The sequence below is a fragment of the Motacilla alba genome, chromosome 22, assembly GCF_015832195.1.
Source record: "Motacilla alba alba isolate MOTALB_02 chromosome 22, Motacilla_alba_V1.0_pri, whole genome shotgun sequence".
Classification (NCBI taxonomy): domain Eukaryota; kingdom Metazoa; phylum Chordata; class Aves; order Passeriformes; family Motacillidae; genus Motacilla; species Motacilla alba.
Window position 1 is genome coordinate 4,075,166 of NC_052037.1, and position 26,418 is coordinate 4,101,583.

The 26,418-nt window shown below is 58.1% G+C and overlaps 3 protein-coding genes across 8 annotated transcripts; all 3 read left to right on the forward strand.

Annotated features, from left to right (window-relative positions):
- Positions 1–249: 249 nt before the first annotated feature.
- On the forward strand, positions 250–3,976 carry LOC119710803 (beta-4C adrenergic receptor-like). Of its 2 annotated transcripts, XM_038160218.1 has the most exons (3): positions 250–1,817; positions 2,835–3,020; positions 3,205–3,976. In XM_038160218.1, exons 1-2 carry the CDS (start codon positions 265–267, stop codon positions 2,872–2,874), a joined length of 1,593 nt encoding a protein of 530 aa, XP_038016146.1. In that variant the 5' UTR covers positions 250–264; the 3' UTR covers positions 2,875–3,020; positions 3,205–3,976. The 2 variants fall into 2 exon arrangements, with proteins under 2 accessions (XP_038016146.1, XP_038016147.1); XM_038160219.1 differs by lacking the exon at positions 3,205–3,976 and having other exon boundaries at positions 250–1,821; positions 2,835–2,971.
- A 1,128-nt stretch (positions 3,977–5,104) lies between these two features.
- On the forward strand, positions 5,105–25,750 carry LOC119710798 (rab11 family-interacting protein 1-like). 5 transcript variants are annotated; one of them, XM_038160210.1, is made up of 7 exons: positions 5,105–5,546; positions 8,872–9,314; positions 9,493–10,285; positions 11,201–13,462; positions 14,505–14,610; positions 15,512–16,834; positions 25,593–25,750. In XM_038160210.1, the coding sequence occupies exons 1-6, from the start codon at positions 5,218–5,220 to the stop codon at positions 15,728–15,730; spliced, it is 4,152 nt and encodes a 1,383-aa protein (XP_038016138.1). In that variant the 5' UTR covers positions 5,105–5,217; the 3' UTR covers positions 15,731–16,834; positions 25,593–25,750. The 5 variants fall into 5 exon arrangements, with proteins under 5 accessions (XP_038016138.1, XP_038016139.1, XP_038016137.1 ...); XM_038160211.1 differs by having other exon boundaries at positions 15,512–16,435; XM_038160209.1 differs by lacking the exon at positions 25,593–25,750 and adding an exon at positions 17,035–17,700.
- Positions 19,887–25,578, forward strand: LOC119710802 (transcription factor IIIB 50 kDa subunit-like). The gene is made up of 4 exons (XM_038160217.1): positions 19,887–20,054; positions 20,576–20,635; positions 22,129–22,450; positions 24,201–25,578. The coding sequence occupies exons 1-4, from the start codon at positions 19,901–19,903 to the stop codon at positions 25,381–25,383; spliced, it is 1,719 nt and encodes a 572-aa protein (XP_038016145.1). The 5' UTR covers positions 19,887–19,900; the 3' UTR covers positions 25,384–25,578.
- Positions 25,751–26,418: the final 668 nt, after the last annotated feature.

Genomic DNA, 26,418 nt, shown 5'->3' on the forward strand with positions numbered 1-26,418 from the left:
GAAGCGGGCTGTCACCTTGCCAACCCTGTGCTGATGTCGGGGCGGGGGATGACAGGGGTGTCACTGTCCCCGCCAGGGACAGTCTGTCCTGCCCAGGGAGGGTCTGAGCACAGCGAGGGGTGCACGGAGAGGGGCACGAGGGGGGCACCGTGAGGGCTCACGGTGGCGCTCAGGGAGGGGATGTGTGCACGGCAGGGTGCAGAACAGGGACAGACCTGTGGGACTGGGGAATCAGAGAGCGGCTGGAGGGCACAGGGAGAGAGGATGGAGAGCACGGAGAAGGGCGGGAGAGCACGGCGAGGGGCTGAGGCGTCCGGCGGGGATGCCGGGGGGAGCGGGGCGGGCCGGGGCAGCGCGTCCGGGGGGAGGAGGTGCCGCCGCCCGTTCCCCTTCCCTCGCTCTCCGGAGCGAGCAGCCCGGGGCCGCCCCGTGCCTTTAAAGGCTCCTCCTCCGGCGCGGAGGGGACCCGGCCCCGCCGGTCCGGCCCGAGGGCTGCGCCGGGAGCGCGGCGGGGAGCGCACGGCGGGGCGCGGGGCCGGTGCCCGCAGCCGGGCCGAGATGAGCCCCCTCCCCGCGGGCAACGGCAGCGCCTGGGGGGGCTCCGGCAACTGCAGCGGGGCCGGCAGCCTGGGCCGGCAGTGGGTGCTGGGGACCGCCATCAGCCTCACCGTCCTGGTCACCGTGGCCGGGAACTTGCTGGTGATTGTGGCCATCGCCAAGACGCCGCGGCTGCAGACCATGACCAACGTCTTCATCACCTCGCTGGCGTGCGCCGACCTCATCATGGGCTTGCTGGTGGTGCCGCCGGGGGCCACCATCCTGCTGAGCGGTCACTGGCCCTACGGCACCACGGTGTGCGAGCTGTGGACCTCGCTGGACGTGCTGTGCGTCACGGCCAGCATCGAGACGCTGTGCGCCATCGCCGTGGATCGCTACCTGGCCATCACCTCCCCGCTGCAGTACGAGGCGCTGGTGACCAAAAGCCGGGCCCGGGCCGTGGTGTGCCTGGTGTGGGCCATCTCTGCCTTCATCTCCTTCCTGCCCATCATGAACCACTGGTGGCGGGACGGGGCGGACGAGCGGGCGGCGCGCTGCTACGAGGACCCGCGCTGCTGCGACTTTGTCACCAACGTGACCTACGCCATCGTCTCCTCCACCATCTCCTTCTATGTGCCCCTGCTCGTCATGATCTTCGTCTACGTGCGAGTCTTCGCCGTGGCCTCGCGGCACGTGCAGCTCATCGGCAAGGACAAGGTGAGGTTCCTGCAGGAGCCGCCCAGCCCCACGGGCAGGAGCAGCCGGCGCAGGCGGCCCTCCCGTCTGCTGGCCATCAAGGAGCACAAGGCGCTCAAAACCCTGGGCATCATCATGGGCGTCTTCACTCTCTGCTGGCTGCCCTTCTTCGTGGCCAACATCATCAAGGTCTTCTGCCGCTCGCTGGTGCCCGACCAGCTCTTTCTCTTCCTCAACTGGCTGGGCTACATCAACTCGGCCTTCAACCCCATCATCTACTGCCGCAGCCCCGACTTCAGGAGCGCCTTCCGCAAGCTGCTGTGCTGCCCGCGCCGCGCCGACCGCCGGCTCCACGCCGTCTCACAGGACCTGCAGCGCTGCCCCTGCGCCTTCAGCCCTCGGGGGGGTCCCGCAGGGGACAGCAAGGCGGCCCCCGGGCGCCCCGGCGAGGACGGCGAGGCTCGGGGCAGCGGCAGCAGAACAGAGGAGACGACTCTGCCGCAGGGCGGTGGCCACCGGCAGCGGCCCCCGGGCGAGTCCCGGCTGCAGGGCGCGCAGACCTCGCTGTGTTCCCAGCTGCACGAGTAGGTACCTGCAGGCATTTGCTCAGGAGGGGCTCGGGGGGTCCGGTGCAGCCCTTGGGGTGTGAATTGGGGGGGCTCTCGGTGCTGGGATTGTGCTCTGACAGCGCAGTGCAGAGCTGGGGGAGCAGGCAGACCCCCGGGGTACATGGGAGAGGCTCTGGGATGTGGGACTGGCCACCATGGCCCTGCTCCCTGATGTTCCTCTAAAACTCTGGCCCCTCCACTGGGCTGCAAAATTGGGATCCCAACCAGTCCCACTCCAGCCTGCCAGAACCTGGTCTGCTGATCCTGGGTAAAGGAAACACGGGCGGTGAACAGGGAAGCAAACCAGCAGAGCAGGAAAGTGTCCCCAAGCCCGGCATTTCCCCCTTCTCCTCCCTATCCCACTTTTTGCTGCTAAAGAAGGAAAACGCGGGGACCCCCTCCGCAGCGAGGCACTGCGGCTGCCGTCGCCGCTCTGGGCTCTGCAGGTTGCTTTGCCCTCCAGCGGTGTAAACCTGGGAAGGGAATTAATTTTATCCAGCTCCGTCCCATGACGGGAAATGCGCTTCCTGAGCCGGCAGCCCGCGCAGAGCAGGGGGCTGGCAGGGGCTGGCAGGGCTAGTGGGGGCTGGCAGGGGCTGGCGGGGGCTGGCAGGGGTGGCAGGGGCTGGCAGGGGTGGCAGGGGCTGGCAGAGATGACAGGGACACCCATGCTGTGGTTCTGCCCTGCCGGCACCCTGACACGGATCTGCACCTCCAATTGCAGGGTGGGGTTTTTCCACGCTGAGTTTTTTTTTTTGTTTGTTTTTATTAGTATGGCAAAATTGGAGTTCTTCTGCTCACTGTGGATTTTAACCGCGTTTCTCTCCTGATGCCTGAGGGCTGGAGAGGTTTCCTGCCAGGCTGCGCGGGCAGCAGAGATGTGCAGTAGAGGTGCCGGAGGTGTTCCCTGGGCAGGATTGACCCATGCTGGGGACACGGGGTGCTGCGTGGTGGGAGGGTCTGGGCTCTCACCCCTGCGCTCCCCCATTTCAGATTTGCTGAGGGAGAGACGCCCGCGGGTCCGTCCGACTGACTGAGAGCAGCCGAGAGCCGGGAGGAGAGCGCTTCCCCCGGCCGGGTCATCGTCGCTCCGGCCTCTCCTCTGCCCGCCTTGGCCGCCACCCTCCCCGGGGACCGGAGCCCGTGGCCAGCCCCAGGCTGCTGCCCGGGTTCGGGCACGTGAGTCCGGATCAGCCCGGCCACAGCCGCTTTAACCCTCCTTGTGCTGCCCGCCTGGCTCGCTGGGGCTGCGCACCGCGCTCCCGGATCCCCTCTGTGCCCGCTGCGGGGGGTGGCTGCGGGTCCCTGTCCCCAGCCGAGCCTGCTGGGTGGCACTGTGTCACCTCCCACCCTCTCCTTGCAGGGCCGGGGTTGCAGAAGCAGCGCCGGGGGTGACGGTGCTGGCAGGAGCCTGTGGTGCCTGCACCCACCCGGAGAGGAGGAGGAGGAGGAGGAGGAGGATCTCCCTTGGGAGCGCTGGTGGTTTGGGACAGCACCAGCTCCTGCGTGCCGTCGCTGCTGGAGACCTGGAGCTGGGGAAAAGCTCTGGAGCTGCTCACCAAGGCGCAGCACAACCTCAGGGATGTGTGGACAGGGGACAAACTCCCATCTGGGGTGTTCCTGGCACGGCTGGCAGTGGGATGTGGAGACTGCCAGCTCTGCTTTCTTGAAGGACAAAGGACCCTGTTGTCCCAGGCTTGGCCAGTTTCGGACAGTCTGCTGAGGAGGAGAGAGGAGCCTCCTGCAGGCTCAAGCCCTTCCCAGGACTTCCACCCCTGCCCCAGCTGCTGCATTCCGGGGCTGAGCGCAATCCAGGAGCTGCGGCGATGCCTTCAGCAAAGGAAAAGCTCAGGGGAGCGAGGGCAGCTCCGAGCACGGAGCCCTTCCAAACGCAGGGACCGGGACCGGGATCGGGCCGGGTCTCTCGGCAGCTTCCCCCTCTCGTTTGGGACGGTGTCCGTGCCCCTGGGGGACGGAGGTGGATTCTCATCTCCCACGAGTGCAGACGTGCCCTGCCCACGCTGCGCTGCCCCGCAGCACCTCGGGCACAAGCTGGTGTCAGCACGTTCAGCGACTGCACAGTTTCTGTCCCGGTTTGTGTCCCCCCGCCGTGTGAAATAAACCTCTGGATGTCTGCGGTGCCTCCACACCTGTCCCGAGCAGCGGGTGCTGCTCCGTGCGCTGCTCCCTGAGGGTCGGGGGGTCCATCCCCCTCCCGGGGCCGTGGCCAGCGGGGAACAGCCGGGCTGGGTGAGCCGGGGCGCTGCCCCGAGCCCTGCCCGTGCTCCCGCAGGCCGGGAGGGCAGAGCTGCCCGAGCCGCCCAGTGCCACCTCCCGGTGCCAGGGAAATGCAGCTCCGGCACAGGAACCCGAGCCGGGATGCTGCAGCGTGTCCCTGCAGGCACCTGTGCACACCTGTACACACTCACCTGTACACACCTGCACACACCTGTACTCACTTGTACACATCCATGCATAGACACCTGTGCACACCTGTACACGCTCACCTGTACACACCCATGCATAGACACCTGTACACACCTGTACACACTCACCTGTACACACCTGTACACACCTGTACACACCCATGCACAGACACCTGTACACACCCATGCATAGACACCTGTGCACACCTGTACACACTCACCTGTACACACCTGTACACACCTGTACACACCCATGCACAGACACCTGTACATACTCACCTGTACACACTCACCTGTACTCACCTGTAGTCACCTGTACATACCTGTGCACACCTGTACTCACTTGTACACACCCATGCATAGACACCTGTGCACACCTGTACACGCTCACCTGTACACACCCATGCATAGACACCTGTACACACCTGTACACACTCACCTGTACACACCTGTACTCACCTGCACACACCTGTACTCACCTGTACACACTCACCTGTACTCACCTGTACACACCTGTACACACTTGCACACACCTGTACTCACTTGTACACACCCATGCATAGACACCTGTGCACACCTGTGCACACCTGTACACACCTGTGCCCACATGTACACACCTGTACTCACCTGTACACACCTGTACTCAGCTGTACACATCCATGCATAGACACCTGTGCACACCTGTACACACTCACCTGTACTCACCCGTGCACACCTGTACACACTCACCTGTACACACCTGTACTCACCTGTGCACACATGTACTCACCTGTACTCACCTGTACTCACCTGCACTCACCTGCGCACCCAGGCCCCGCCCCCTCGGGCCCCGCCCTTCCCGCGCTCTCGCGAGAGGGGCGGGGCGGGGCTCCCCGGCCGCCGCCGCCGCCGCTCCCGGCCCGTCCCGGTGCATTCGCGGCCCGTCCCCGTCCCCGCCGCTCGCTGCAGCCATGGCGGGCGCGGCCCCGGGCTGGGCGCCCACCCACGTGCGGGTGACGGTGCTGCGGGCGCGGGGGCTGCGCGCCAAGGCGGCGGCGGGCGGCAGCGACGCGTACGCGGTGATGGCGCTGGGCCGCGACAAGTTCCGCACGTCGGTGGCCGAGCGGTGCCGGGGGGAGCCGCTGTGGCGGGAGGAGGCCACGTTCGAGCTGCCGGCGCGGCCCGCCGCGCTGCGCCTCACGGTGCTGCACCGCGCCCTGGCCGGCGCCGACAAGTTCCTGGGCCGCGCCGAGGTGGAGCTGGCCGCGCTGAGGGACGGCGGCGGCCGGCAGCACACCAGGTGCGACCGGGGGGCTCCGGGCAGCGATGGCGAGCCTCGGGGAGAGGGGGGGCGAGGGCTGCTGTGTCCTGGGGAGCTGGCGAGGAGGATGGAGAGGCCCCTCCGGGTCCTGCGGAGGAGGTTTTGGGGGGGTCTCTCAGGCCCACGGGGGTCACGGAGAGAGATGAGGGGGTTTCTGTGCCCCACGGGGGCTGGGGAGGAGGATGGAGAGGCCCCTCCGGGTCCTGTGGAGGATTAGGAGGAGGTTTGGGGGGCAGGAGGATGGGGAGGAGGTTTTGATGGGGGTCTCGGGCCCACGGGGGTCACGGAGAGGGATGAGGGGATTTCTGTGCCCCACGGGGGCTGGGGAGGAGGATGGAGCGGCCCCTCCGGGTCCTGTGGAGGATTAGGAGGAGGTTTGGGGGGGTCTTTCGGGCCCACAGAGGTCATGGAGAGGGATGAGGGGATTTCTGTGCCGCACGGGGGCTGGGGAGGAGGATGGAGAGGCCCCTCCGGGTCCTGCAGAGGAGGTTTGGGGGGGTCTCTCGGGCCCACGAGGGTCACGGGGAGGTTTGGAGGGGATCTGTGCTCCTCGCGGAGGTCTGGGAGAGCAACGAGGGGATTTCTGTGCCCCACGGGGGCTGGGGAGGAGGATGGAGAGGCCCCTCCGGGTCCTGTGGAGGATTAGGAGGAGGTTTGGGGGGGTCTCTCAGGCCCACGGGGGTCACAGAGAGGGATGAGGGGGTTTCTGTGCCCGACGGGGGCTGGGGAGGATGGTGGGGGTGCCTCTGGAAGAGGCCCAGCTCCTCCTGTTCCTCATGGAAACCTCTGTGCTCCTCAGGCATGGGGGAGTCCCCTGTGCCCCCGTGGCAGTCCGTGTGTTCCACAGCCTGGGGGTCACCCTGTGCCCCAGGGCAGTGGGGGGTTCTGGTGGGGGACTCTTGTTCCCCACAGGGACCCCTGAAGCCCCAAAAGTGCCCGCAGGGTGACCCCTTGGAGCAGGTGACCCCTATGAGCCCGCACAGCTGGGGAACGCCTTCCCTTGGCAGAGGCTGGGGGTCCAGAGACAACTTTTCCAGCCAGTCCTGCCTGGACCTCGGGTTTGATTTTCAAACATTTCTGTGTGAGTTGCTGCCCTTGCAGAGAAAACAGCCAGCCTGACCCCCGAAACCTGATGTCCTCAGAGTGCTGCTCCTTCCAGCAGGCACCGAGCGCTCCGACAGCCGGTTTTTATTTTTGCTAACAAACACTTGAAGCGTGTCAGGGTGGATAATTCCACCTTCCACAGGCTCCCAGCCGGGGCTGCTCCTGCTGTGTGTGTCACACTGGCTGCTTTGAACACAAACACGGGGCACGGTGAAACCCAGGGGTGGTGCCCGGCAGGGTTTTACTGGGAGTCAGCAGCCTTGTAATGTGCTGGTGAGTCACCTTCCTCCCCTGCCTCACCTGAGCACCGCCGGAGCCGTCCCGCTTGTCAAGGCTTAATTAGGCCGCGGGTTCATTAAGGCTGTGTCAGACTCGGCTGTGTTTACACTGCGGAGCCCCTTGGTCAGCAGAGCTCGGTGCCTCGGGCTCCTGGGCGCGTTCCTTTGTGTCTGGGCAGAGGAAAATTGAGGGGGAGAAAAAAAAAAAAAGAAAACACAGCTTTGGTATTCCTGGGGAAATTTCTCATGTTTTCAGTTGTTTCCAGCCCTCAGTTTCCTGTTTGAAGCCTGTTTTGTTCTTGCTGCCACGGTGATGTGTAGCCGTAAAGGAGTAGTTTTATTTGGAAAATAGATAGATGTTGATTGACAGGTGCTCGCTAACACCATAAATGCCACTAATGAGATTTTTTTGTGGTTTGGGGGTTGTCAGTCTGTGATTTCCTTCCAGCTGCCCCCAGGGTGCTGCTTTCAGCCAGGCCTGAGCTGCCTTTGCTGAGCACGGTGTTGGCCCGTGGCTCCCGGGACACACGGGATCAATTGTGGCACCGAAGCCCTGCGAGCACAGGATGCTCCTGGAAATCACGGCTTTGGAACAAAAGTGCCCAGGGCTGGCTCGTGTTAAAGGCAAAGGGGTTGTGATTCCTGGGCTGCTGCAGCTCCAGGGACTGGGCAAAGCCTCGGTCTCCTGATAAAAACCCTGTCCTGGGTGTCTTCTAAGCCCAGGCCAGAGCGCCTGACTGTCAGTCAAGTGTTTGTTTAGTCACAGAATCCCAGAATGGACCTTAAAGCCCATCTTGTTCCACCCCCTGCCCTGGGTAGGGACAGCTTCCGCTGGACCATTGCTCCAAACCTGGCCTTGAACACTTTGAGGGACAGGACAGACACAGTTTCTCCAGGACCAGAGCCTCACCACCCTCAGAGGGAAGAATTTCTTCCACATTGTCTGTAGCAGATTCCCGAATCCATCTCCTTCAGTTATCCCCATTAGTTTTGAATTTTCTCTGGAGCAAATCACCTCTTCCTGTTCTCTTTTGTTGTTTCCAGTATACCTTTGGAGGCTGAAGTGCAAATTTGATGGCGGGGCACATTTGCATGCTCTGTTTGTTGCCTTTATTTCCCCGTTCCAGCTGGTGAGGAGGAAGAATCCAAGCAGTTTCCAGGGAGCCTTTCCTATGGGTTCTGTGGGGTCAGGAACACTGCGGTTCCATCAACAAACAAAACCATACTGGTGTGCAGTGCTGATCATTCTCCGTGCTGGCTCAGATGTGGTTTGACTGTCACCGAGGGGTGGTTGAGGGCGTGGGGGTGGTGGGATTGTGGTTTGGGATGCCCTGGGCGCTGCCCACGCGGAGCTCGACGCTGGGGAGCTGTGTTAGGGGAGGGAGAAGGCTCTGCCTGAGCAATGCCCTTCCTGGTGCGTGCCAGTCACGAGCCTGGAGAGGGGAGTGGAAATCCCCGAGGTCTGGGAGGCTGGGGTTGGCTCTCTGGTGTTGATTAGGGGTTCCTTGGCTTAGGAGGCATTAAGGAGCTGGAATGAAAGGTATGAGGGCGTGGGACTCGTGTGCAGCTCTGAGGCTGCTGCTCTCGCTCCACTTCAAAGCTGTGGCCCCTGCCAGTGTCAGGAGGAGAGATGAAAGGGCAGAGGAAAGTGGCTGAGCTGAAATACAGGAATTCCATGTTGTGCCTCTGTTTTTTCTCCTTTTTTTTTTAACCCTTCCTGATCTGGTTTTAAACCAAATCTTAATAATAACTTTGTTTACGATAAGGAGTGTTTTCTTTGGCACCTGGGGCTGTGAGGGAGACGTCACTATAAGATTAAAGGCTTTCTTTTCCTACACTCTGGGCTGATTTGATTTTTCAGCCACAAGCACCTTCTGTGTTCTCAATTACTGGCGGTTAAAGAAATCTCCTTGTTGCTGCAGGTGGTACAAGCTTCGCTCCAAACCAGGGAAAAAGGAGAAAGAGAGAGGGGAGATCGAGGTGGATATCCAGTTCATGAGGAGCAACATGACAGCCAGCATGTTTGATCTGTCCATGAAGGACAAGCCCCGCTCTCCCTTCGGGAAGCTCAAAGACAAGCTCAAGGGCAAGAGGAGCAGTGGCCTCTCAGACACGGCGTCGGCCATCGTCCCCAGCACGTCCCACTCCCCTGCTGACAGCGAGGATGAGGCAGTGGAGAAGGAGAAGAAGAAATCCAAGTTCAAAGCGCTGTTCTCCAAGCCTGGCCTGCAGAAGACATCCCTGTCCCAGTCCATGTCAGTGCTGCCCACTCAGCAGCCCCTCACCCAGAGGGTTCGCCTGCGGCCCAGCGACTTCCAGGCGCAGTGGGATGAGGAGGAGTCCGAGACCTCTCCTGCCTCAGAACGTGAGTGTTGGCACAAAACCTTCCCCCAAAGGGTTCTTTACACTTTCACAGCACTGGTTAAATTCTCCTTTCTGAACAAATCCACAGGAAGCCCCTGCTGGCACTGAGGCTGTCAGTAGTGTCAGAGAAAAGGTTATTCTTGCATCTTCAATTTCTCCCTGTTTTTTTTTTCTTCCAGGATCCTTTGAAAGTGTGCCGGAACAGAAGCCAGCTCCTTCTCCTCTGTTTAAATCTCGTAAACCAGCCTTTTTGGACAGTAGGCAGCTAACCCAGGGAACCACTAACCACACCAAAAAGGATGGGCTCTCTTTGTTCAGTGGCCTTAAATCCAAAAGCGATCCCGTGTCCAAGTCTAGTCTGTGCATCAATGGCAGTCACGTTTATATGGAAGAGACCACGACGAAGGACAAGACTCCAACCTCCTCCCCCTCTCCTCACAACCTCAGGAGGAAGCAGCTCTTTGCTTCAGAGGAGAACCTGTCCTCCAGGTCCACGAAATCACCTGAAGAGATGGGGAGAACCTCTCCTGGGCAGGCATTCTCTGGGTCCACATCCTTGGAGACCTTCAAATCCATGACTTTACCGTCATACAAACTGCTCAGCAGTGAGGAGCACCTGGACACCAGCGTTCCACCAAGCGTTGAGCCTGTTAGAGAGACCAAAAAACCAGACCACAAAAAGTCTGCCTTGCTCTCCCTGGTCACTGGGAAGAAGGAAACAGCGAAGCCCAGCGATGCTGAGATTATTCCCGACAGGACCCTGCAGAGTGAGGAAAACACAATTCTGGAAGAGAAGAGTGAAGAGGAGGCCAAATGCCCTGAAGCCCCAGCAGATGTGGGGAGAGGGAGCCCGTCAGGAGACGCTCACCACGCGGAGGAGGCCGCCACAACCAAGCAGCTGCTCAGCCCTTGCGAGGAGGAACGGAAACCTGAGAAAGCTGCTCCAGCCAAGACCAAAGCTGTGAAACCCAGGTGGGTGCCAGCTGCTGGCAGCAGTCCGGTGGGCAGTGCTGGTGGCAGGTGGCAGCGAGCTGTGTCTGCCACACCTGAGCTCAGGTGCTGCTCTGCGGGTACCCGCGGGTTTTACGCTGGCGTTGGGCGCTTCCGTAGCAAAGAACAACTCCCAGGTTCTTCCTCAGTGCGAGTAAAAGATGGATGTAGGGGTGCTCCTTGTAAGTGACGCTGAAATAGGGGTTCTCTAGCGCAGGAGGCACCTGTGCAGGTGCTGAAGGGGTGAATTTTCTTGCTGGATCTCTTGCACAAACTAACTCTGTCTGAGCTGTGTGGCTGCAGCCTCCCCAGGGTCTGAAATGCCCGTTCTAACGTCTCTGCTTTCCTCTTCCCTACTTGGCTGTGGTCTTCCAAAGGGTAGCCTTGGAGCCCTTCTGCTTTTGGCATCGTTCACAGCAGCACAGAGGGATTTTGTGTGGTTTTTACACAAGGCTTTTTCGGAAATTCTGCTCCTTTATCCTTCATACAGATATATAAATTGTGTATGGGGCTTATTTTATATATATATATATGTAGGTGTGCCCTACTAATAAGGCTGTGTTTTGTGTGTGTCCCTAACTCCTCATTGCAAGTCTGAGTTTCCTGCCTGTGCAGTGTTTTACATACTAATAAACCTGCTTGGGGTGCAAAGAGATGGTGCTTAAAGCAGCAAAGCCAGGCTCTGCAGCAGGAGAGTGCTGACACAAGCCCAGTGCTTGGTAAAAGTGCAGTTCAGGATGTAAAGTCTCACAGACAAGGGGACATCTCTCTGAGGTCTCTGTAAGGTATAGCTCATCTCCAGTGGCAGAGCTGATGGAGGCTGGTGTTAAAGCTTGTCTGTTCCTGCCTCGTGTTGCATCTGCAAGTGACATGCGAGTTTTTTGTCCCTTTTTGCAGACTGGGCCTGTCTCCAGAGGAGGAACCCAAAGCCACGCTTCCTACTCTTGCACCTGACCCCCTCCCTGCTTTTCTCTCTGTGCACCGTATCAGCAGTGCCAATAATCCTTTTATTTCTGAACTGGGCCAGACAGTCCAAGTGCCAGACTCTGAAAACACCACTAGTTCTCCTGCCTCTCTCACTTCTCCTGCTTTTGCTGCAGAGCTCTGGAATGACAAGAACCCTTTTACTCCTGAGTGGGACAGGGCATCCAGAGCCCTGCATCCCGACAGCATGGCCCATTTCCCTTCATCCCATCATCCTGCAGCCTCTGTTCCCAAAGTGCCTCTTCCTGGGCAGCTCTCTGCCAGGGGCAATAATCCTTTTGCTGCTGGCTGGGGGCAGGGTCCTGAGGGCTCTGAGGCTTCCCAGGGTCTCTCTGGCCCATGCACACCTTCTGTCCCCTCTGACTGTCCTTTCAAGGACAACAATCCCTTCGTGTCCAAGCGTGGGGGACAGGCAGTGCCAGCTTCCCAGGATGGTTCTTCCCCTTCCTGCCTTCCTGGTGGGGAGGATTGTTCCTCTGCAGGACGCCCTGCTCCTGGTGCTTCAGGGGGCTCTGCAGATGTGGCTTTAACCAGTGATGTCACAGCTGTGCCAGACCCTCTGGGCGCCTTGTCTGACCCCCCTGCTGGCCCCCCTGGGCTGGCTCCAGAGCCACACTGGGATTCTGCCCGGCTTCAGCCTGAGGGTTCTTTGGAAAGCAGCAAGCCAGGCTGTGGGAAATCTGTGTCCTTTGTCCTTGGGGAGTGGCAGGGTGTTCCCTCAGGTGATGCGGGTTTGGGTGGGCAGGAAGGTGGAGAGCAGCCCCCGGATTCCAGTGGGAGGTTACAGATGAGTTCAGCAGGAGAGCGAGCAGGGTTTGGGGGTGAGCTGGGAGCAGGGGGTGACCCATCGACAGAGCTCTCTGGGGACAGCACACATCCCACCTGGAGCACTGATGGAACAGCTGTGGAGGTCAGTGGTGTGAGCACTGAGCCCTGCACGAGGGGTGACAAAGGTTCTGTGTCTCTCTCCAAGTGCAGTGACAGCCTCGTGCCAGAGGCTGAGCGGGCACAATCCCCCAAGAGCGAGCTCAGGGAGGAGCAGGAGAGCTGTGCTGGAAAGCAGTGGGCAGAATGTGTGCCCATGTTAGAGCCCCAGGCACCTCCACCTGCTGGAAACGAGCCACTTTCTCAAGTGCAGCCAACACCGAGAGCCTGCACGGTGTCCCCTGGGGAAGGGGATCCAGGGAGGGCTGGCAGTGAGGTCCTCGTGCCCCCAAAGCCAGCCCCACGACTGGCTGTACTGCTGAGGAAGTCCCCAGCGAGTCCCCAGGCTGAGCTGAGGGGTGATGCTCCTGCTTCAGGGGATGGTGCAAAATCCACCCCGGGGCTCCCGTTCCCTGAGGCCTCAGCTGCTCGTGGGTGCCTCCCTCAAGGGGGCTCCTTGGAGACTGTCACCCCTGCAGTGACACCCAGAGGCAGGAGCAGTGGCAGGCCTGGAGAAAAGGAAGGTGGTGCTGATTTGTCTGTCAGTCTCACAAGTGTCAGGTGTGCTGTTCCTGTTCCCGGGGACCGGGGCTCGGCGCTGCCCGGTCTGCCCGTGATCCCGGAGGGAGGCTCCGATGACGAGCTGCTGGGGGACTGCCAGGACAGCTGCGGGGCCACTGCAGGTGACAGAGGTGTTCTAGAGAATGGAGAGCAGCCCCGAGGTTTGACACCTTTGCCTGGAGAACAGAGAGAGCTCTCTGATAGCTCTGCTGCAGCCCCGGTGATCCCGGCTGCTCCGGGAGGAGGAGCAGGAGCCATTCCTGGTGCTCGTGAGCCAGGGAGTTTGGCTGTGCTGCCTGCTGCAGTGGGTGCTCCCAGGGTGTGTGTCCAGGCAGCTGGCTCAGGCTTAGGTGTGATACCTCATTCCAGGGAGTGTGACAGTCATTTTGAGAAACCAGAGCTGGAAAGGGGCGCAGGTGCTGCGGAGCGTGCAGAGTGTGACTTCTCTGAGCCTTCTGCTTTCTCTTCCTCCCTATCAAGTCCTCGCCAGCCCCACTCTTCCTCTCATTCCCTTCTCTCTGACACCCCGAGTCGTAGAGCAGAGTCTCCGAAAAAGCCAAGAGCCGAGGGCTTCGCAGATAAAGCGGGAAATTCGGGCAAGAAGAAACTTCTGCAGGCACGGGTTCCACCCTCTGAAACGTTCCCTAACCAAACCCCACGGGGTGCTGAAACCGTGTCTCCCAAGCACAGGTGAGACATGTGGGGGTCACAGCAGGTACCTCGGTGCAGGTGTGAGCTTTGCTTTGCCCTCTGGGTGCAGATCTGTCCCTGAGGCTGCTGCATCAGGCCAGGAGAGCCCTGACTTCTCTGGGGGCTGGGTTTGTCAGGGCTTGGCTGCTGTCACATGGTGTGGGGTTGCTGCTGGCTCCAGGAGGGTCTGTGCAGCTCCTTAGGGTGCCCAGGGGAGCAGCTGCTCCTCACAGCTCTTAGGGGAGCTTAGGGAATGTGGAGGGGGAATGGAATCATTCCATCCCGCTGGCAAAAGGGCCTTGGGGCTGAGCTGTTTGTCAGACAGCAAGGAGGGTCACCTGATAAATGGGGTGCTTCATTTCCTGCCTGAGTGGGCTCCTCAGGGATCACCAGCACTGCTGCAGCTCCTGCTCTGTGGGAGTGGTGCCACTGACCTGTCAGCCCTTGAGACTTCGCCTGCAGAGCTCTGCCTGGGCTCTAGGACATCTCTGGGCCAGTGTCTGCTGGAATAGAAGGAAAATTTTGTTCCTGTATTAAAATTGGTGTTGTAAGTCCTGTGGAGGCAAATAATGACAGCACTTCCTCACAGCTGGCGGTGTCAGCTTGGACAAGGCCTGACACTTGTCTCAGGACAGCAGAAGTGTTTGGTATGTTGTAAGATCACAAATATGTTCTGATTGGGAGAGGCAGGCTGAAATACCAGTTTCTGAGGGATCAGAGTAGCTGCCCTGTGTTCTGTCTCCTCGTGTAGCCTGACCTGGCTTTTCTTCCATGACACACACAGGATGTATTTCCCTTCCTGCTGCTGCTTTATCTCCAATACATTAAGTCAGTAAAGACAGAGAACTGGAAAATACTTACAAAACCCCTGTGGCTTAGAAATACTTTGTCTTCCTGAAACTGAATCTCTTTTCTTTCAGGAGATAGAGCAGGGAGGACTCTCAATTTCTTGCTGTATTTGTTCTCAGTCTAAAGATCTGTGTCATGCTGCTGTCACCTCCTCTGCCTGAACAACAGGACCCTTTTTTTTTCCCTGTTGCAGACTCCATCCTGTGAAGCCAATGAATGCCATGGCAAACAAACCTCAGAGCAAGAACCTGAATGTCATCAGCACCATGAATGAAAAGCTGCTGGAAATGAGTGTGAAGGTATGGAGGGATGCGGCACTTTCAAATCAAGCTTTGATTTACTTGAAGAGTTTGTGTATTCCAGATAGCTGGGATGTGAATGTCCTTTTGGTCAGCCCCCAGGAGTGGGAGCAGTCCTTAAATGCTTATTTTTTTACAGACTGACTTATAAATAGAGCTGGGGCTCGTGTTTTGTGGAGGAGATTCTCAGGCACAGCCACTTCCGTGGAGCACAGTTGTGCAGTTGGGTCAGCAGTGGATTGAGAGGAGCTTTCAGCATAATCCTGGTCTCAAAAGAGACCTCCAGGCTTGAGGCACAGCTTCCCTGGCAGGCTGATCCAAAAGGGGGAGCATCCCTGGCTTAGCAGGGAAAATCACGGTCCCTTTATGGTCTGTCGGGGTTTTTTGGGGAAAGTAGGGAAGTTAGAACTGCAATAACAGCAGTGCCTCCTCCTGGTGAGAGGGGAGAGGATGGGACTTGAGTGACTCAGACTGACATGCTGCTGTTTCAAGGGGTTCAAAACTTGCAGTGGGTGTTGCAGTGTTCTGATCCACCTAAACTGTGTGTGATGGCCCACAGGAGCCTGTAGTAGATGTAGATGGCTGATGTAGATGGCTCACCCTCCCTGCCTGGGCAGTGTTCTGGGAGCTGGAGGAGTCAGCAGAAGCTGCCCAGTACCTCTCATGCTGCTTGAGGGTTAAAACCAGATTTTTCAAAGGAATAAAAGGCAGGGTGGCTGTTTCTTGCTGTCTAACCTGAACTCGGCTTTCCCAGTGTGCGTTTCAGCAGCTGGTTTAAGCTTTCCCAGGTTTGTTTGGCAGCAGCTGTCACCCTGCTGCTCTGTGAGTTGTGTGTCTGGTTTGGAATGTGCTGTGCCTGCTCTGACCCTGCCTTCCTTCCCTTCCCTCCCTCCCTCCCAAGAAATATGATCCCTCAGACCCTGCCTATGCCTACGCTCAGCTGACACACGATGAGCTGATCCAGCTGGTGCTGAAACAGAAGGACACCATCACCAGGAAGGACCTCCAGGTGCGGGAGCTCGAGGACTACATCGACAACCTGCTCGTCAGAGTCATGGAGGAAACCCCAAACATCCTCCGAGTTTCCATGTCTGGCAACAAAAAAGCTGGGAAGATGTGAAGGGTCTGGTGGGCAAGGACTGAGTTCCCCAGGGGAGGGTGAGGAGCTGCTGGTGCTGCTTGTGCTGCTCACAGAAAGTGACCTTTTCCTGTTCCTGCCTTGAGCAACCCTCAGATTGATTAATAGTTCCATCAGGTGTTGTAATGAAGTCACGTTATTTATTTTTTGGTTTCTTCCCATTGTTTGGGAAGGTCAGGCATTAATCCCAAGGCTGGTTGCGATGGGAAGGAGGAGGGTTTTTGATGTGTTTTGCTTCCCAGCAAGGCACTGATGATCCTTTAGGAAGAAGTTTTTGAAATGGTTTTGTTTTGTAGCAGCTTTTAGAGATCAATTACTTTTCTTTCCACATCTGAAGTTGTAGTGCAATATAAATCCTTGTACAGTAGAGCTTGAGGATTTGATTGTTTTAAAATAATAATGAACTACACTGGAGAGGTCCAAAGATGGCCCAGCTTCAGACCTGGGCTGGAATTTAAAAGGAATTAATGCCCTGAAAGTTGACAGTAAGCTGATCAAATCTCAGTTCATCTCATCAAGTGGACATTCCCAAGAGTCCTTCAAGGGAAAGTTTTCAGGTTTTTCGGAGTAGGAGTCACTGAGTTCACGGTATGTTTCTACCATAGGAATGGCGTCAATGAATTTAGGCCAAAGGTACATTTTAAATCAGAAATTGTTCTCTCAGTGTCTTAACTTTCTGCTCTAGAGGTTGTTCAGAGCAGGCAGAGGCTGCCCTGGCTCTGCTCTCACCCCTTGTGCCCTGTGGGAGCTCTGTGCCCATTTTTACACTGATTGAGGACACAGAAATCCTTTGAGGGTTGGAGCTGGGGCTCACCTTGAAGGCCCTTCCTAAGGTACATTTTAAATCAGAAATTCTTCTCTTAGTATGTTAAATTTCTGCTCTGGAGTTTGTTCAGAGCAGGCAGAGGCTGCCCTGCTCTCACGCCTTGTGCCCTGTGGGAGCTCTGTGACCTTTTCCCTTTTACACTACAGTGAGGACACAGAAATCCTTTGGGGGTCGGAGCTGGGCTCACCCTGAAGGCCCTTCCTAAGGTACATTTTAAATCAGAAATTCTTCTCTCAGTGTGTTAAATTTCTGCTCTGGAGGTTGTTCTGAGCAGGCAGAGGCTGCCCTGGCTCTGCTCTCACCCCTTGTGCCCTGTGGGAGCTCTGTGCCCATTTTTACACTGATTGAGGACACAGAAATCCTTTGAGGGTTGGAGCTGGGGCTCACCTTGAAGGCCCTTCCTAAGGTACATTTTAAATCAGAAATTCTTCTCTCAGTGTGTTAAATTTCTGCTCTGGAGGTTGTTCTGAGCTGGGCTCACCCTGAAGGCCCTTCCAAGGTGATCAGCCTTGCAGTGCTTTTTGCTGTCACTGCCCACAGGGGCTCCTGCCTGCTCTGCTCCTCGCTGCTCGCAGAGGGAGGAAAGCCTTGTGTGGCTGAGGGAGCTGGGTGTGCTGGAGAGCCCAGAGCTCCTGGGGGGTCTCCGGGGTGTTCTCCCCATCCCCTCAGGCTGCAGGAGCAGCTCCTGGCTGGGGAGCAGCCAGCACAGCTTCCCCCACTGCAACCTGACCGGGGCTTTGTGTGCCGAGCGCGCAGATCAAACCCAGCAGGTGCCTTTTGGCACCCCTGGGATTTACCAGGGTAGGGAGAGTCCATGGAAGGCTTAGAGGGAAGCTGGAAAACCCACAGAGCCCTGCAAAGGACCAAAGCTTCATGAGGACCAAAGCTGAAAGCTTTCCAGCCTTAATCCTATGGGAATAAACACTCCTACCTTTGGAAAGTGTTGGGGTTTTGGGTCACTCCTGGCCCAGGGGTGAGTTTCTAACTCCAGTTTTCTACAGGGAAGCACTTTATTGGGGGACTGGAGCAGCTGGAGGGACTCTCCCCCTGTGAGCAGTCTGCTCACAATGTCACAAAGCACTGGAGATCTCGAATGCTGTGTTCTGTAGCAAGGAGCAGTTCGATAGACTTGCACAGAGATGTAGACATTTATTGGAGAAATCAAAGAAATGCTGTTAATGACATTTTTATTCCTGCTACCAAAGTCTGGAGCTTACAATGTCAGAAACCACTGGAGATCTCGAATGCTGTATTTTGTAGCAAGGAGCAGTTTGCACAGAGATGTAAACATTTATTAGAAAAATCAAGGAAATGCTGTTAATGACACTTTTATTCCTGTTTATTCCTGCTACCAAAGTCTTTACTGGCAGAGCTGTCCCTCGTGGGCAGCCTGACCTCAAACAAGCCTTAGGAGCTGAGAGTCTTGCAAGGCTTCAGGTCCTTTGATCTCATTTTAGTGTTATTTGAGCAGTGAGGGTGTTCTCTCTGCTGTCCCCTCTGCTCTGAGTGAAGGCAGCCTTGGTGGTGGTTTCATTCTCAGTGGTGCTGCTTGGCCTTGCTGCAGCTGCTGCTGCTGCCTCCTGTGCCTTCTCGAGTGAGGAAGATGAAGGATTGATTTGTTTCCTCCTCGTGCCTCCGTGGATCTCTGCACAGAGGATCCTGTACCTCGCTGATAAACTTGGATTTTAGACTTTCTCTCCGCTGGGAAGAGCGACCTGCACAGAACCAAAGCAATAAACAATATTCAGAAAAGAAATAATATTTTGCTTTTAGCAGAGATGAAGCCTTAACACTTGGGACAGCCTCCCCTGGCAGCCTTTCTGTGCCAGTTCCAGCGTGTGCTGGGTGAACAGCCTGGGGCTCTGCTGGCCCTGGGGGGCTGCAGCCGTGGAGCCTCTCCTGGAGGGGCACAGGGGGGTCCCAGTCCTCGACCCCCTCAGCCCCAAAAGCCTCTCCCAGCCCTCGTACCTCATTTTTATTGTCAACACTGGTTAAAGGCTTCCTGTGGTGTGAGGGGACTGGCGTTTTACATCCTCAAGGGCCTTAAGAATCAAACCTGTTGTTTATTACTGAAGGATCTAATGTGTGTTCCCCGTTTGTGCTCTCTGCTCTTAGCCCGGGTACTGTTTGTTTTTAAACACCTTTTGGTTTTATGGAACACTAAAATAAAGCCACCTTAAAGGCGGTGTTCTGACCCCTGTGTCTTTGTTCTGAAGGAGCAGTTTCAGAAGGGCCTCGTCCCCTCCTTGTGCCTCTCTGCTCATCCTCTGTGGGGGTTTCGTTGTGGGTTTCTCTGGATTGAAGGCACTTGAGACAGTAGCTCATGTTCAGACTCAAGTGTTTATTATTTCTTATCAGTGAAACAGCCTCACTACTGTGAGTTCAGCAGCTTTTCATTAGAAGGCACAAAATGGCCAACAATCTCTTGGTACAAGGTCTTTTAAAGCTAAACTACCCAATCAAGAGCTGACACCTGGATTATTTTCCCTTTTAACCCAGTAACTGATCCCAAAGAGCCCCAGTGCAGACTTTTCTGCCCAATTACAAAATGCCACCCACACCCATGAAGAAGAAGGAGAAGCAGCATGAAGAAGAAACCCAGGATGTCACCCTGTGCCCTCCATCCACAACACGCTAAAAATCCCAAAAGCTCAATTTCCCACCTAAGTGACACACCCACACTGCTCTCTATAATCTATTTCACACTTTAGTGGATTCTGGTCAGTCTTGAAGTCCGGGAAACTTTCTCCATGAGTGAGGGTGAAAGTCAGTGCTCCCCTGGGGGTCAGGGCACCCCAGAGCAGACAGAGAAATATTCCCGGTGCCCTGGGTTTCCACAATCCTCCGGCCATTCCGGGCTGGTTCCATCCCCGCTGAACACCTCAGGGGCTGGGGAACGCTGGCGGACGGGCTCGTTCAGCAGCTCCATCTGCAGCCCGGCGCTTTCGGTAAAGCAGCGCCAGAGACCGCGCGGGGCCCTCACGGCAGCGCCGCCTCACCCTGCAGCGGGGATGGCATGGGATGGGAGGAGCAGGAGCCCATCAGGGCCTCGGGGGCTCGGGCCGGGGTGCTTTGCGGTTCCCCGCCGAGGCGGCCGCGTTGTCGCCTGGGTCCCGCTGCCCCCGCGCTCCCGGGGCCGCCGCCGCCATCCCCGGCGGAACTGGCGGGGGGGCGGACGCAGCGTGCGGGGGCGGCGCCGCGGCCGGGCGGGAGTCGGGACGGACCGCGGGCGGCGCCGCTATTGGTGGGCTCGGGGCGGGCGGCGCCGCTATTGGCTGGTGGCGGTGCACCCGCCCCAGCGCTCCCCCGGCGCGGCGGCGGCGGCCATGGCGGCGCGGGGCCGGTGCCCCGAGTGCGGCTCGGCGTCGCTGGTGGAGGACGCGCACTACGCGCAGCAGCAGCTGGTCTGTGCCGCCTGCGGCTGCGTTCTGGCCGAGGGACTCCTCACCACCACCTACACCGACGAGGAGCATCTGCGGGGTGCGGTAGTGGAACCGGGAGCGTCCGCGCTCGGGGGTGTGGGGCGCAGGACCCACGGCCCGCAGCTCGTTTGGGCCTCTCCGAGCCGGCCCGAGGAGCGAAGCGCTCCGAGCTGTGTCTCTGTGCCCGTGCGGGCACTGCCGGGTCAGACCGGCTCCCCCTCCCTCCCTGTCCCCAAACACCAGCGGGGTTTTCCAGCCCCGGGCGCACCCGCAGCGCTTCCCGGCCGGGGTTTGGCTTGGAGCCGCTGATGAGCTTTAAATTTAACCCGGGGGATCTCTTCCTGTTAAAAGAGATGATGAAAACCTCATTGAAATCTCTTAGCAAAGCGTTGAGTGCAGCGGAGCAGCCCCGAGGCCGTTGCCTGGCTCTGTCTGGAGCTCAGATCCGAGAGCTCGCTTTTCCCTGTGCCGCTCCAACCTCAGGCAGTTCTGATCGCTGCAGCCCGGGTCTGTGGGCGTCTGCTGGCCCCAGATCTCCGGATTCCCTGCAGGACTGAGCGATCCCGCCCTGTTTTGCAGAGGTCGCCTATTCCCAGAGCACTGGCCAGAAGGAGCAGCTGAGCCGCTGCCTGCAGCGAGGTAAGAGCAGCCCCTGCACACGCCATCCTCCCGTTTGTGTCCCCTGCTTCTGGTGCTGAAAAAGTGCCAAAAACCCCTGGAGCTGAGCCGGGGCAGGGCCCTTGGTGCCTGCCTGCCCCGAGGGACTGGGAGGGGCTTTGGTGCCGTGCCGGGCTGGGTGAGTGCTGCCTGGTTTTGTCGTTTTGTGTTGATTCAGTTGATCCTTCAGAGAAGCTTTCTTAATAACATCAAAAACGGGAATTGTGGAGACCCTGGAGGGGCATTCCCTGGTCTAGGCAGGCACAAGAAGCTCCCCTCAAAAAGCTGTTAGACCCCATTGGCTCCTTCCCCCGTTCCTGTGTCTGTTCCTGTGTCCCTGAGGCACTCCCCCCTATTCCCTGATCAGCCCTCATCTTTGTACTGCCCCAGACCGGGGTCAGCCCCTGCAGAGGCAAAGCCAGATCCTCTGTGTGTGGGTGCTGGGACCCGAACATCTCACTGTGCAGCTGGATGGAACATCTGTGGATATTATGCAAAGGTCCTTTTTGCTTCCTTGCCCTGGACTGTGCCAGCAGCAATTCAGACTGCTCCATTCTTTAATATAATATAGATCATAAAATAATAAATCAGCCTTCTCAGAGCACAGAGTCAGATGCTTTTGGTTTTCGTGTTGCTGAAATGGCTCCTGAGGTATTAAAGAGTCTTTTTTGCAGCCCTGAGACTGAAGAAGAAGTCGAGATTCCTCGGCTCTGCTCCTCAAGGTTGTTTATTCTCTCTTACCCAATCCATTCTGTCTCTGGCCTGCTGAGCTCTGGCTGGCAGCTCAGCCCGTGGCACACTGACCGCCCTTGGGGCCGTGTTAGTTTTTTATACTAACAACTACGTGTGCTTTCTTTACAATGATTTTCCAATACCTGTCACCTGTGTTGGACAGTCTGTCTCCACTCTAAACCAATCCAAAAGTGCCACCATCACAGCAGAAGATGGAGGACAAGAAGGAGAAGAAGAAGGACAGGACAGGCCCAGATTCCTCCATCTTGCCTCTTGAACCCCCATTCTAAAACCCCAAAATTCTACTTTTTCACCCTGTGACAAATTCACTATCACTCTACTCAAACCCTTGTGGCTTGTAAATCCTCACACAGAGCTGGTCATTGTTTCCAGGGGTTAAAATCAAAGGCACAGGTGTCTCTGACTCCGTGCCAAGGTCTCTGAGCCCCCTGCCAGGGTCTGGAGCCATCCAGGGCAGCCAGAGGGATGTCCTGGGTTCTGACAAGACGCATCATTCCTCCCTTTGTTGGGGCTCCCAGAAAATACAACACTGCACCTTTTTGATGCTCCTCTTGGTGCGGAGGCCCCAACAACTGACTGACTCCCTCATCTTTGTACTGCCCCAGACCAGGGTCAGCCCCCAGGCCCCTGCAGAGAGAAAGGGAGGCTCTCTGTGTGCGGGTGCTAGCAGCAGTCCAGCCTGCTGCAAATGGTTCTGAGCAGCAATTCCTGTCTCCCCGCAGGGATCCGGCGCGTCCAGGACCTCTGCAAGGTGCTGCAGCTGCCGGCAGCGTTCGAGGAAACGGCTGTGTCCTACTTCCAGAGGGCCCTGCAGCTGCCTGCCTTCCACCTGGTCAGCCTGGAGAAGAAGGAGCTGCTGGGGGGCTGCTGCGTGCTGGTGACGTGCCGGCAGCGCCGCTGGCCGCTGACCATGGGCACCGTGTGCTCCCTGCTCTACGCCAAGCAGGAGCTCTTTGCCAGCGTCTACCTGAGCCTGCAGAGGGAGCTGGGGCTCTCCGTGCCCGCCCTGAGCCTGGCAGACCTGGTGACAACGCACCTGAGCAGGTGATGGGGCCCTGGCAGCCAGCCCTTGGCAGCCCTTGGTTGTCCTGGCTGGGTGGAGGGGCTGGGCTGGCTTTTGTCCCTCCCTTGTCACGCCTGGGCTGTGACACAGGTGTGTGTGCTCAGGCTGGGCTGGCTTTTGTCCCTCCCTTGTCACACCTGGCCTGTGACACAGGTGTGTGTGCTCGGGCTGGGCTGGCTTTTGTCCCTCCCTTGTCACACCTGGGCTGTGACACAGGTGTGTGTCTTTGGGCTGGGCTGGCTTTTGTCCCTCCCTTGTCACACCTGGGCTGTGACACAGGTGTGTGTCTTTGGGCTGGGCTGGCTTTTGTCCCTCCCTTGTCACACCTGGGCTGTGACACAGGTGTGTGTGCTCGGGCTGGGCTGGCTTTTGTCCCTCCCTTGTCACACCTGGGCTGTGACACAGGTGTGTGTGCTCGGGCTGGGCTGGCTTTTGTCCCTTGTCACACCTGGGCTGTGACACAGGTGTGTGTGCTCGGGCTGGGCTGGCTTTTGTCCCTTGTCACACCTGGGCTGTGACACAGGTGTGTGTGCTTGGGCTGGGCTGGCTTTTGTCCCTCCCTTGTCACACCTGGGCTGTGACACAGGTGTGTGTGCTCAGGCTGGGCTGGCTTTTGTCCCTCGTCACACCTGGGCTGTGACACAGGTGTGTGTGCTCAGGCTGGGCTGGCTTTTGTCCCTCCCTTGTCACACCTGGGCTGTGACACAGGTGTGTGTGCTCGGGCTGGGCTGGCTTTTGTCCCTTGTCACACCTGGGCTGTGACACAGGTGTGTGTGCTCGGGCTGGGCTGGCTTTTGTCCCTTGTCACACCTGGGCTGTGACACAGGTGTGTGTGCTCGGGCTGGGCTGGCTTTTGTCCCTCCCTTGTCACACCTGGGCTGTGACACAGGTGTGTGTGCTCGGGCTGGGCTGGCTTTTGTCCCTCCCTTGTCACACCTGGGCCGTGACACAGGTGTGTGTGTGCTCGGGCTGGGCTGGCTTTTGTCCCTCCCTTGTGATTCTCATCCTGCTCCTTTCTCCTCAGTTTGGAAAGGGCAGAGAGGTGCTCAGGGAGGCGCCCTGGATCACGGGATCCCAGATCTCTGAGGTTGGAAAAGATCTCTGAGGCCATCGAGTCCAACCCGTGCCCGATGCCGCCCTTGTCAGCCAGCCCAGAGCACTGAGTGCCACCTCCAGAGATGGGGACACCACCCCCTCCCTGGCAGCAATTCCAGTGCCTGGGAACCCTTTCCATAAAGAAACTCCTCCTGGTGCCCGTGAGCAGCAGCCATGGCAGGAGCAGGGTGTGTCTTGTATTTGCAGGGTTCCCAGACTAAGTGAGGAATGCTGAATCTGACTCTGTGTTCTCAGGAGGCTGATTTATTATTTAATGATCTGTATTATAATTAACAATGCTACACTAAACTATACTAAAGGATACAGAAAGGATACAGACAGAAGGCTGAAAGATAATGATGAAAACTCGTGACTCTTTCCTCAGAGTCCGACACAGCCTGGCCCTGATTGGTCAATAAATAAAAACAATTCACATGAAACCCATGAAACAATCACCTACCACATTCCACAGCAGCAAAACACAGGAGAAGCAAATGCGATCATATTGTTTTCCTTTTTCTCTGAGGCTTCTCAGCTTCCCAGGAGAAAATCCTGGTGATTTTTCCAGCAGACATGACGGTGACAGGAGTGTTTGTCCCCGAGGCTCCCCCTGACCGTGCCTCTTTGCCCCCGCAGCTTCCGGCTGGTCCAGCCCACGGCCAGCGTCCCCGCGCCCTTCCTGGAGGACAAGGAGAAGCTGCTGGCCCGGACCATGGCCATTGTGGAGCTGGCCAGCGAGACGTGGCTGGTGACCGGCCGGCACCCCGTGCCCGTGGTCACGGCCGCGGCCTTCCTGGCCTGGCAGTCGCTGCGGCCCGGCCCGCGCCTCTCGTGCCCCTTGGCGCGGTTCTGCCGCCTGGCAGGGGTGGAGCTGCCCCCCCCGGCCCAGCTCAGGCTCAGGGAGCTGCTGGAGATCCTGCTGGGAATGGCCTCCCAGCTCTCCTGGCTGCGCGGCTTCCGCCTGGACAAGAAGACGGTGGTGAAGCACATCGGGGACCTGCTGCAGCACCGGCTGTTCCTGCTGAAACGCGCCTTCAGCCAGCAGGACGGGCAGGAGCAGCAGGACACGGCCCCAGGGCAGGGCTCTGTGAGCCAGGGCTCTGTGAGCCAGGGCTGCCAGGACTCTGTGAGCCAGGGCTCTGTGAGCCAGGGCTGCCAGGACTCTGTGAGCCAGGACTCTGTGAGCCATGGGTGCCCGGGCCAGAGCTCTCTGGACCCAGGCTCCCTGGATAAGGACTCTCCAGGCCAGGATTCCCCAGGTCAGGGCTCTATGAGCCAGGGTTCCGTGGATGAGGACTCTCCAGGCCAGGATTCCCTAGCCCAGGGCTCCGTGAGCCAGGTCTGCCCAGGCCAGGGCTCTGTGGACCCAGGCTCCCTGGATAAGGACTCCCCAGGCCGGGATTCCCCAGGCCAGGGCTCCGTGAGCCAGGTCTGCCTAGCCCAGGGCTCTGTGGACCCGGACTCCCTGGATAAGGACTCCCCAGGCCAGGTCTGCCCAGGCCAGGGCTCTGTGGACCCGGACTCCCTGGATAAGGACTCCCCAGGCCAGGGCTGCCCAGGCCAGGGCCCCCCCAGCCCTCCTGCGGTGGCACAGCAGCAGGGCTGTCCCTCGGCAGGGCAGCAGCAGCGGGGGGCCACCCTGAGGCCCCTGCTGCCCCCCTGCCTCATCCACCCCAGGAAGAGGCTGCGGCCGGCGGCTCCGAGCGCTCCGGCCGCGGCCGTGACGGGCGACGAGCCCATCTCAGACAGCGAGATCGAGCAGTACCTGCGGAGCCCCGAGGAGATCCGCGCCTTCAGGAGGGCCAAGGCCTGGTCCTGAGGGTGGCTGTTGCCCAGAGGGACAGTTCTGGGACCAGAAGTGTGAAGCCCACCAGGGACAGAGTGATTGTGCTGCAGGGAAGGAGGCTGCGTCCTCCTTAATGTGCTGGACCAAAATGGGGCTTTTTATGGAGTGACTGCTTCAGGTCATGTTGCATTTCTGTTTTAAGTAAATAAAAGCCCTCAGTGTCTTAAATTTCTGCTCTGGAGGTTGTTCTGAGCAGGCAGAGGCTGCCCTGGCTCTGCTCTCACCCCTTGTGCCCTGTGGGAGCTCTGTGCCCATTTTTACACTGATTGAGGACACAGAAATCCTTTGGGGGTTGGAGCTGGGGCTCACCCTGAAGGCCCTTCCTAAGGTACATTTTAAATCAGAAATTGTTCTCTCAGTGTCTTAAATTTCTGCTCTGGAGTTTGTTCAGAGCAGGCAGAGGCTGCCCCGTGCTCTGCTCTCAGCCCTTGTGCCCTGTGGGAGCTCTGTGCCCATTTTTACACTGATTGAGGAAACAGAAATCCTTTGGGGTTCGGAGCTGGGCTCACCTGGAAGGCCCTTCCTAAGGTACATTTTAAATCAGAAATTCTTCTCTCAGTGTGTTAAATTTCTGCTCTGGAGGTTGTTCCGAGCTGGGCTCACCCTGAAGGCCCTTCCAAGGTGATCAGCCTTGCAGTGCTTTTTGCTGTCACTGCCCACAGGGGCTCCTGCCTGCTCTGCTCCTCGCTGCTCGCAGAGGGAGGAAAGCCTTGTGTGGCTGAGGGAGCTGGGTGTGCTGGAGAGCCCAAAGCTCCTGCGTGCCACGTTTTCCAGGACAGCCTCACCTTGGGCTTCTCATTCTTCAGCAGAATGACTTTGTGAGGGTCAAAAAACTGCAGGCCAGGCTGCATTTGAACATGAAGTCTGAGAGAAATCACAGTGGCTCTTGGCAGATTGGCATATCTTTAATATATTAAACAAAACATATCTGCTAGAAACATTCTATTCATATAAAAATGCAAAAAGACCCCTTTAAAGTCATTTCTTTGGCATATTTCCCTCCCCTCC

What these genes read in the sequence shown, in the direction of transcription:
- LOC119710803 (XM_038160218.1), top strand. Translation starts at nt 265, where the DNA reads ATGGAGAGCACGGAGAAGGGCGGGAGAGCACGGCGAGGGGCTGAGGCG. An exon ending in CTGTGTTCCCAGCTGCACGA is followed by an intron (nt 1,818 to 2,834) that starts GTAGGTACCTGC and finishes CCCCCATTTCAG; the next exon opens with ATTTGCTGAGGGAGAGACGC.
- LOC119710798 (XM_038160210.1), top strand. Translation starts at nt 5,218, where the DNA reads ATGGCGGGCGCGGCCCCGGGCTGGGCGCCCACCCACGTGCGGGTGACG. An exon ending in GGCGGCCGGCAGCACACCAG is followed by an intron (nt 5,547 to 8,871) that starts GTGCGACCGGGG and finishes TTGTTGCTGCAG; the next exon opens with GTGGTACAAGCTTCGCTCCA. An exon ending in ACCAAAGCTGTGAAACCCAG is followed by an intron (nt 10,286 to 11,200) that starts GTGGGTGCCAGC and finishes CCCTTTTTGCAG; the next exon opens with ACTGGGCCTGTCTCCAGAGG.
- LOC119710802 (XM_038160217.1), top strand. Translation starts at nt 19,901, where the DNA reads ATGGCGGCGCGGGGCCGGTGCCCCGAGTGCGGCTCGGCGTCGCTGGTG. An exon ending in CGACGAGGAGCATCTGCGGG is followed by an intron (nt 20,055 to 20,575) that starts GTGCGGTAGTGG and finishes CCTGTTTTGCAG; the next exon opens with AGGTCGCCTATTCCCAGAGC. An exon ending in GAGCCGCTGCCTGCAGCGAG is followed by an intron (nt 20,636 to 22,128) that starts GTAAGAGCAGCC and finishes GTCTCCCCGCAG; the next exon opens with GGATCCGGCGCGTCCAGGAC.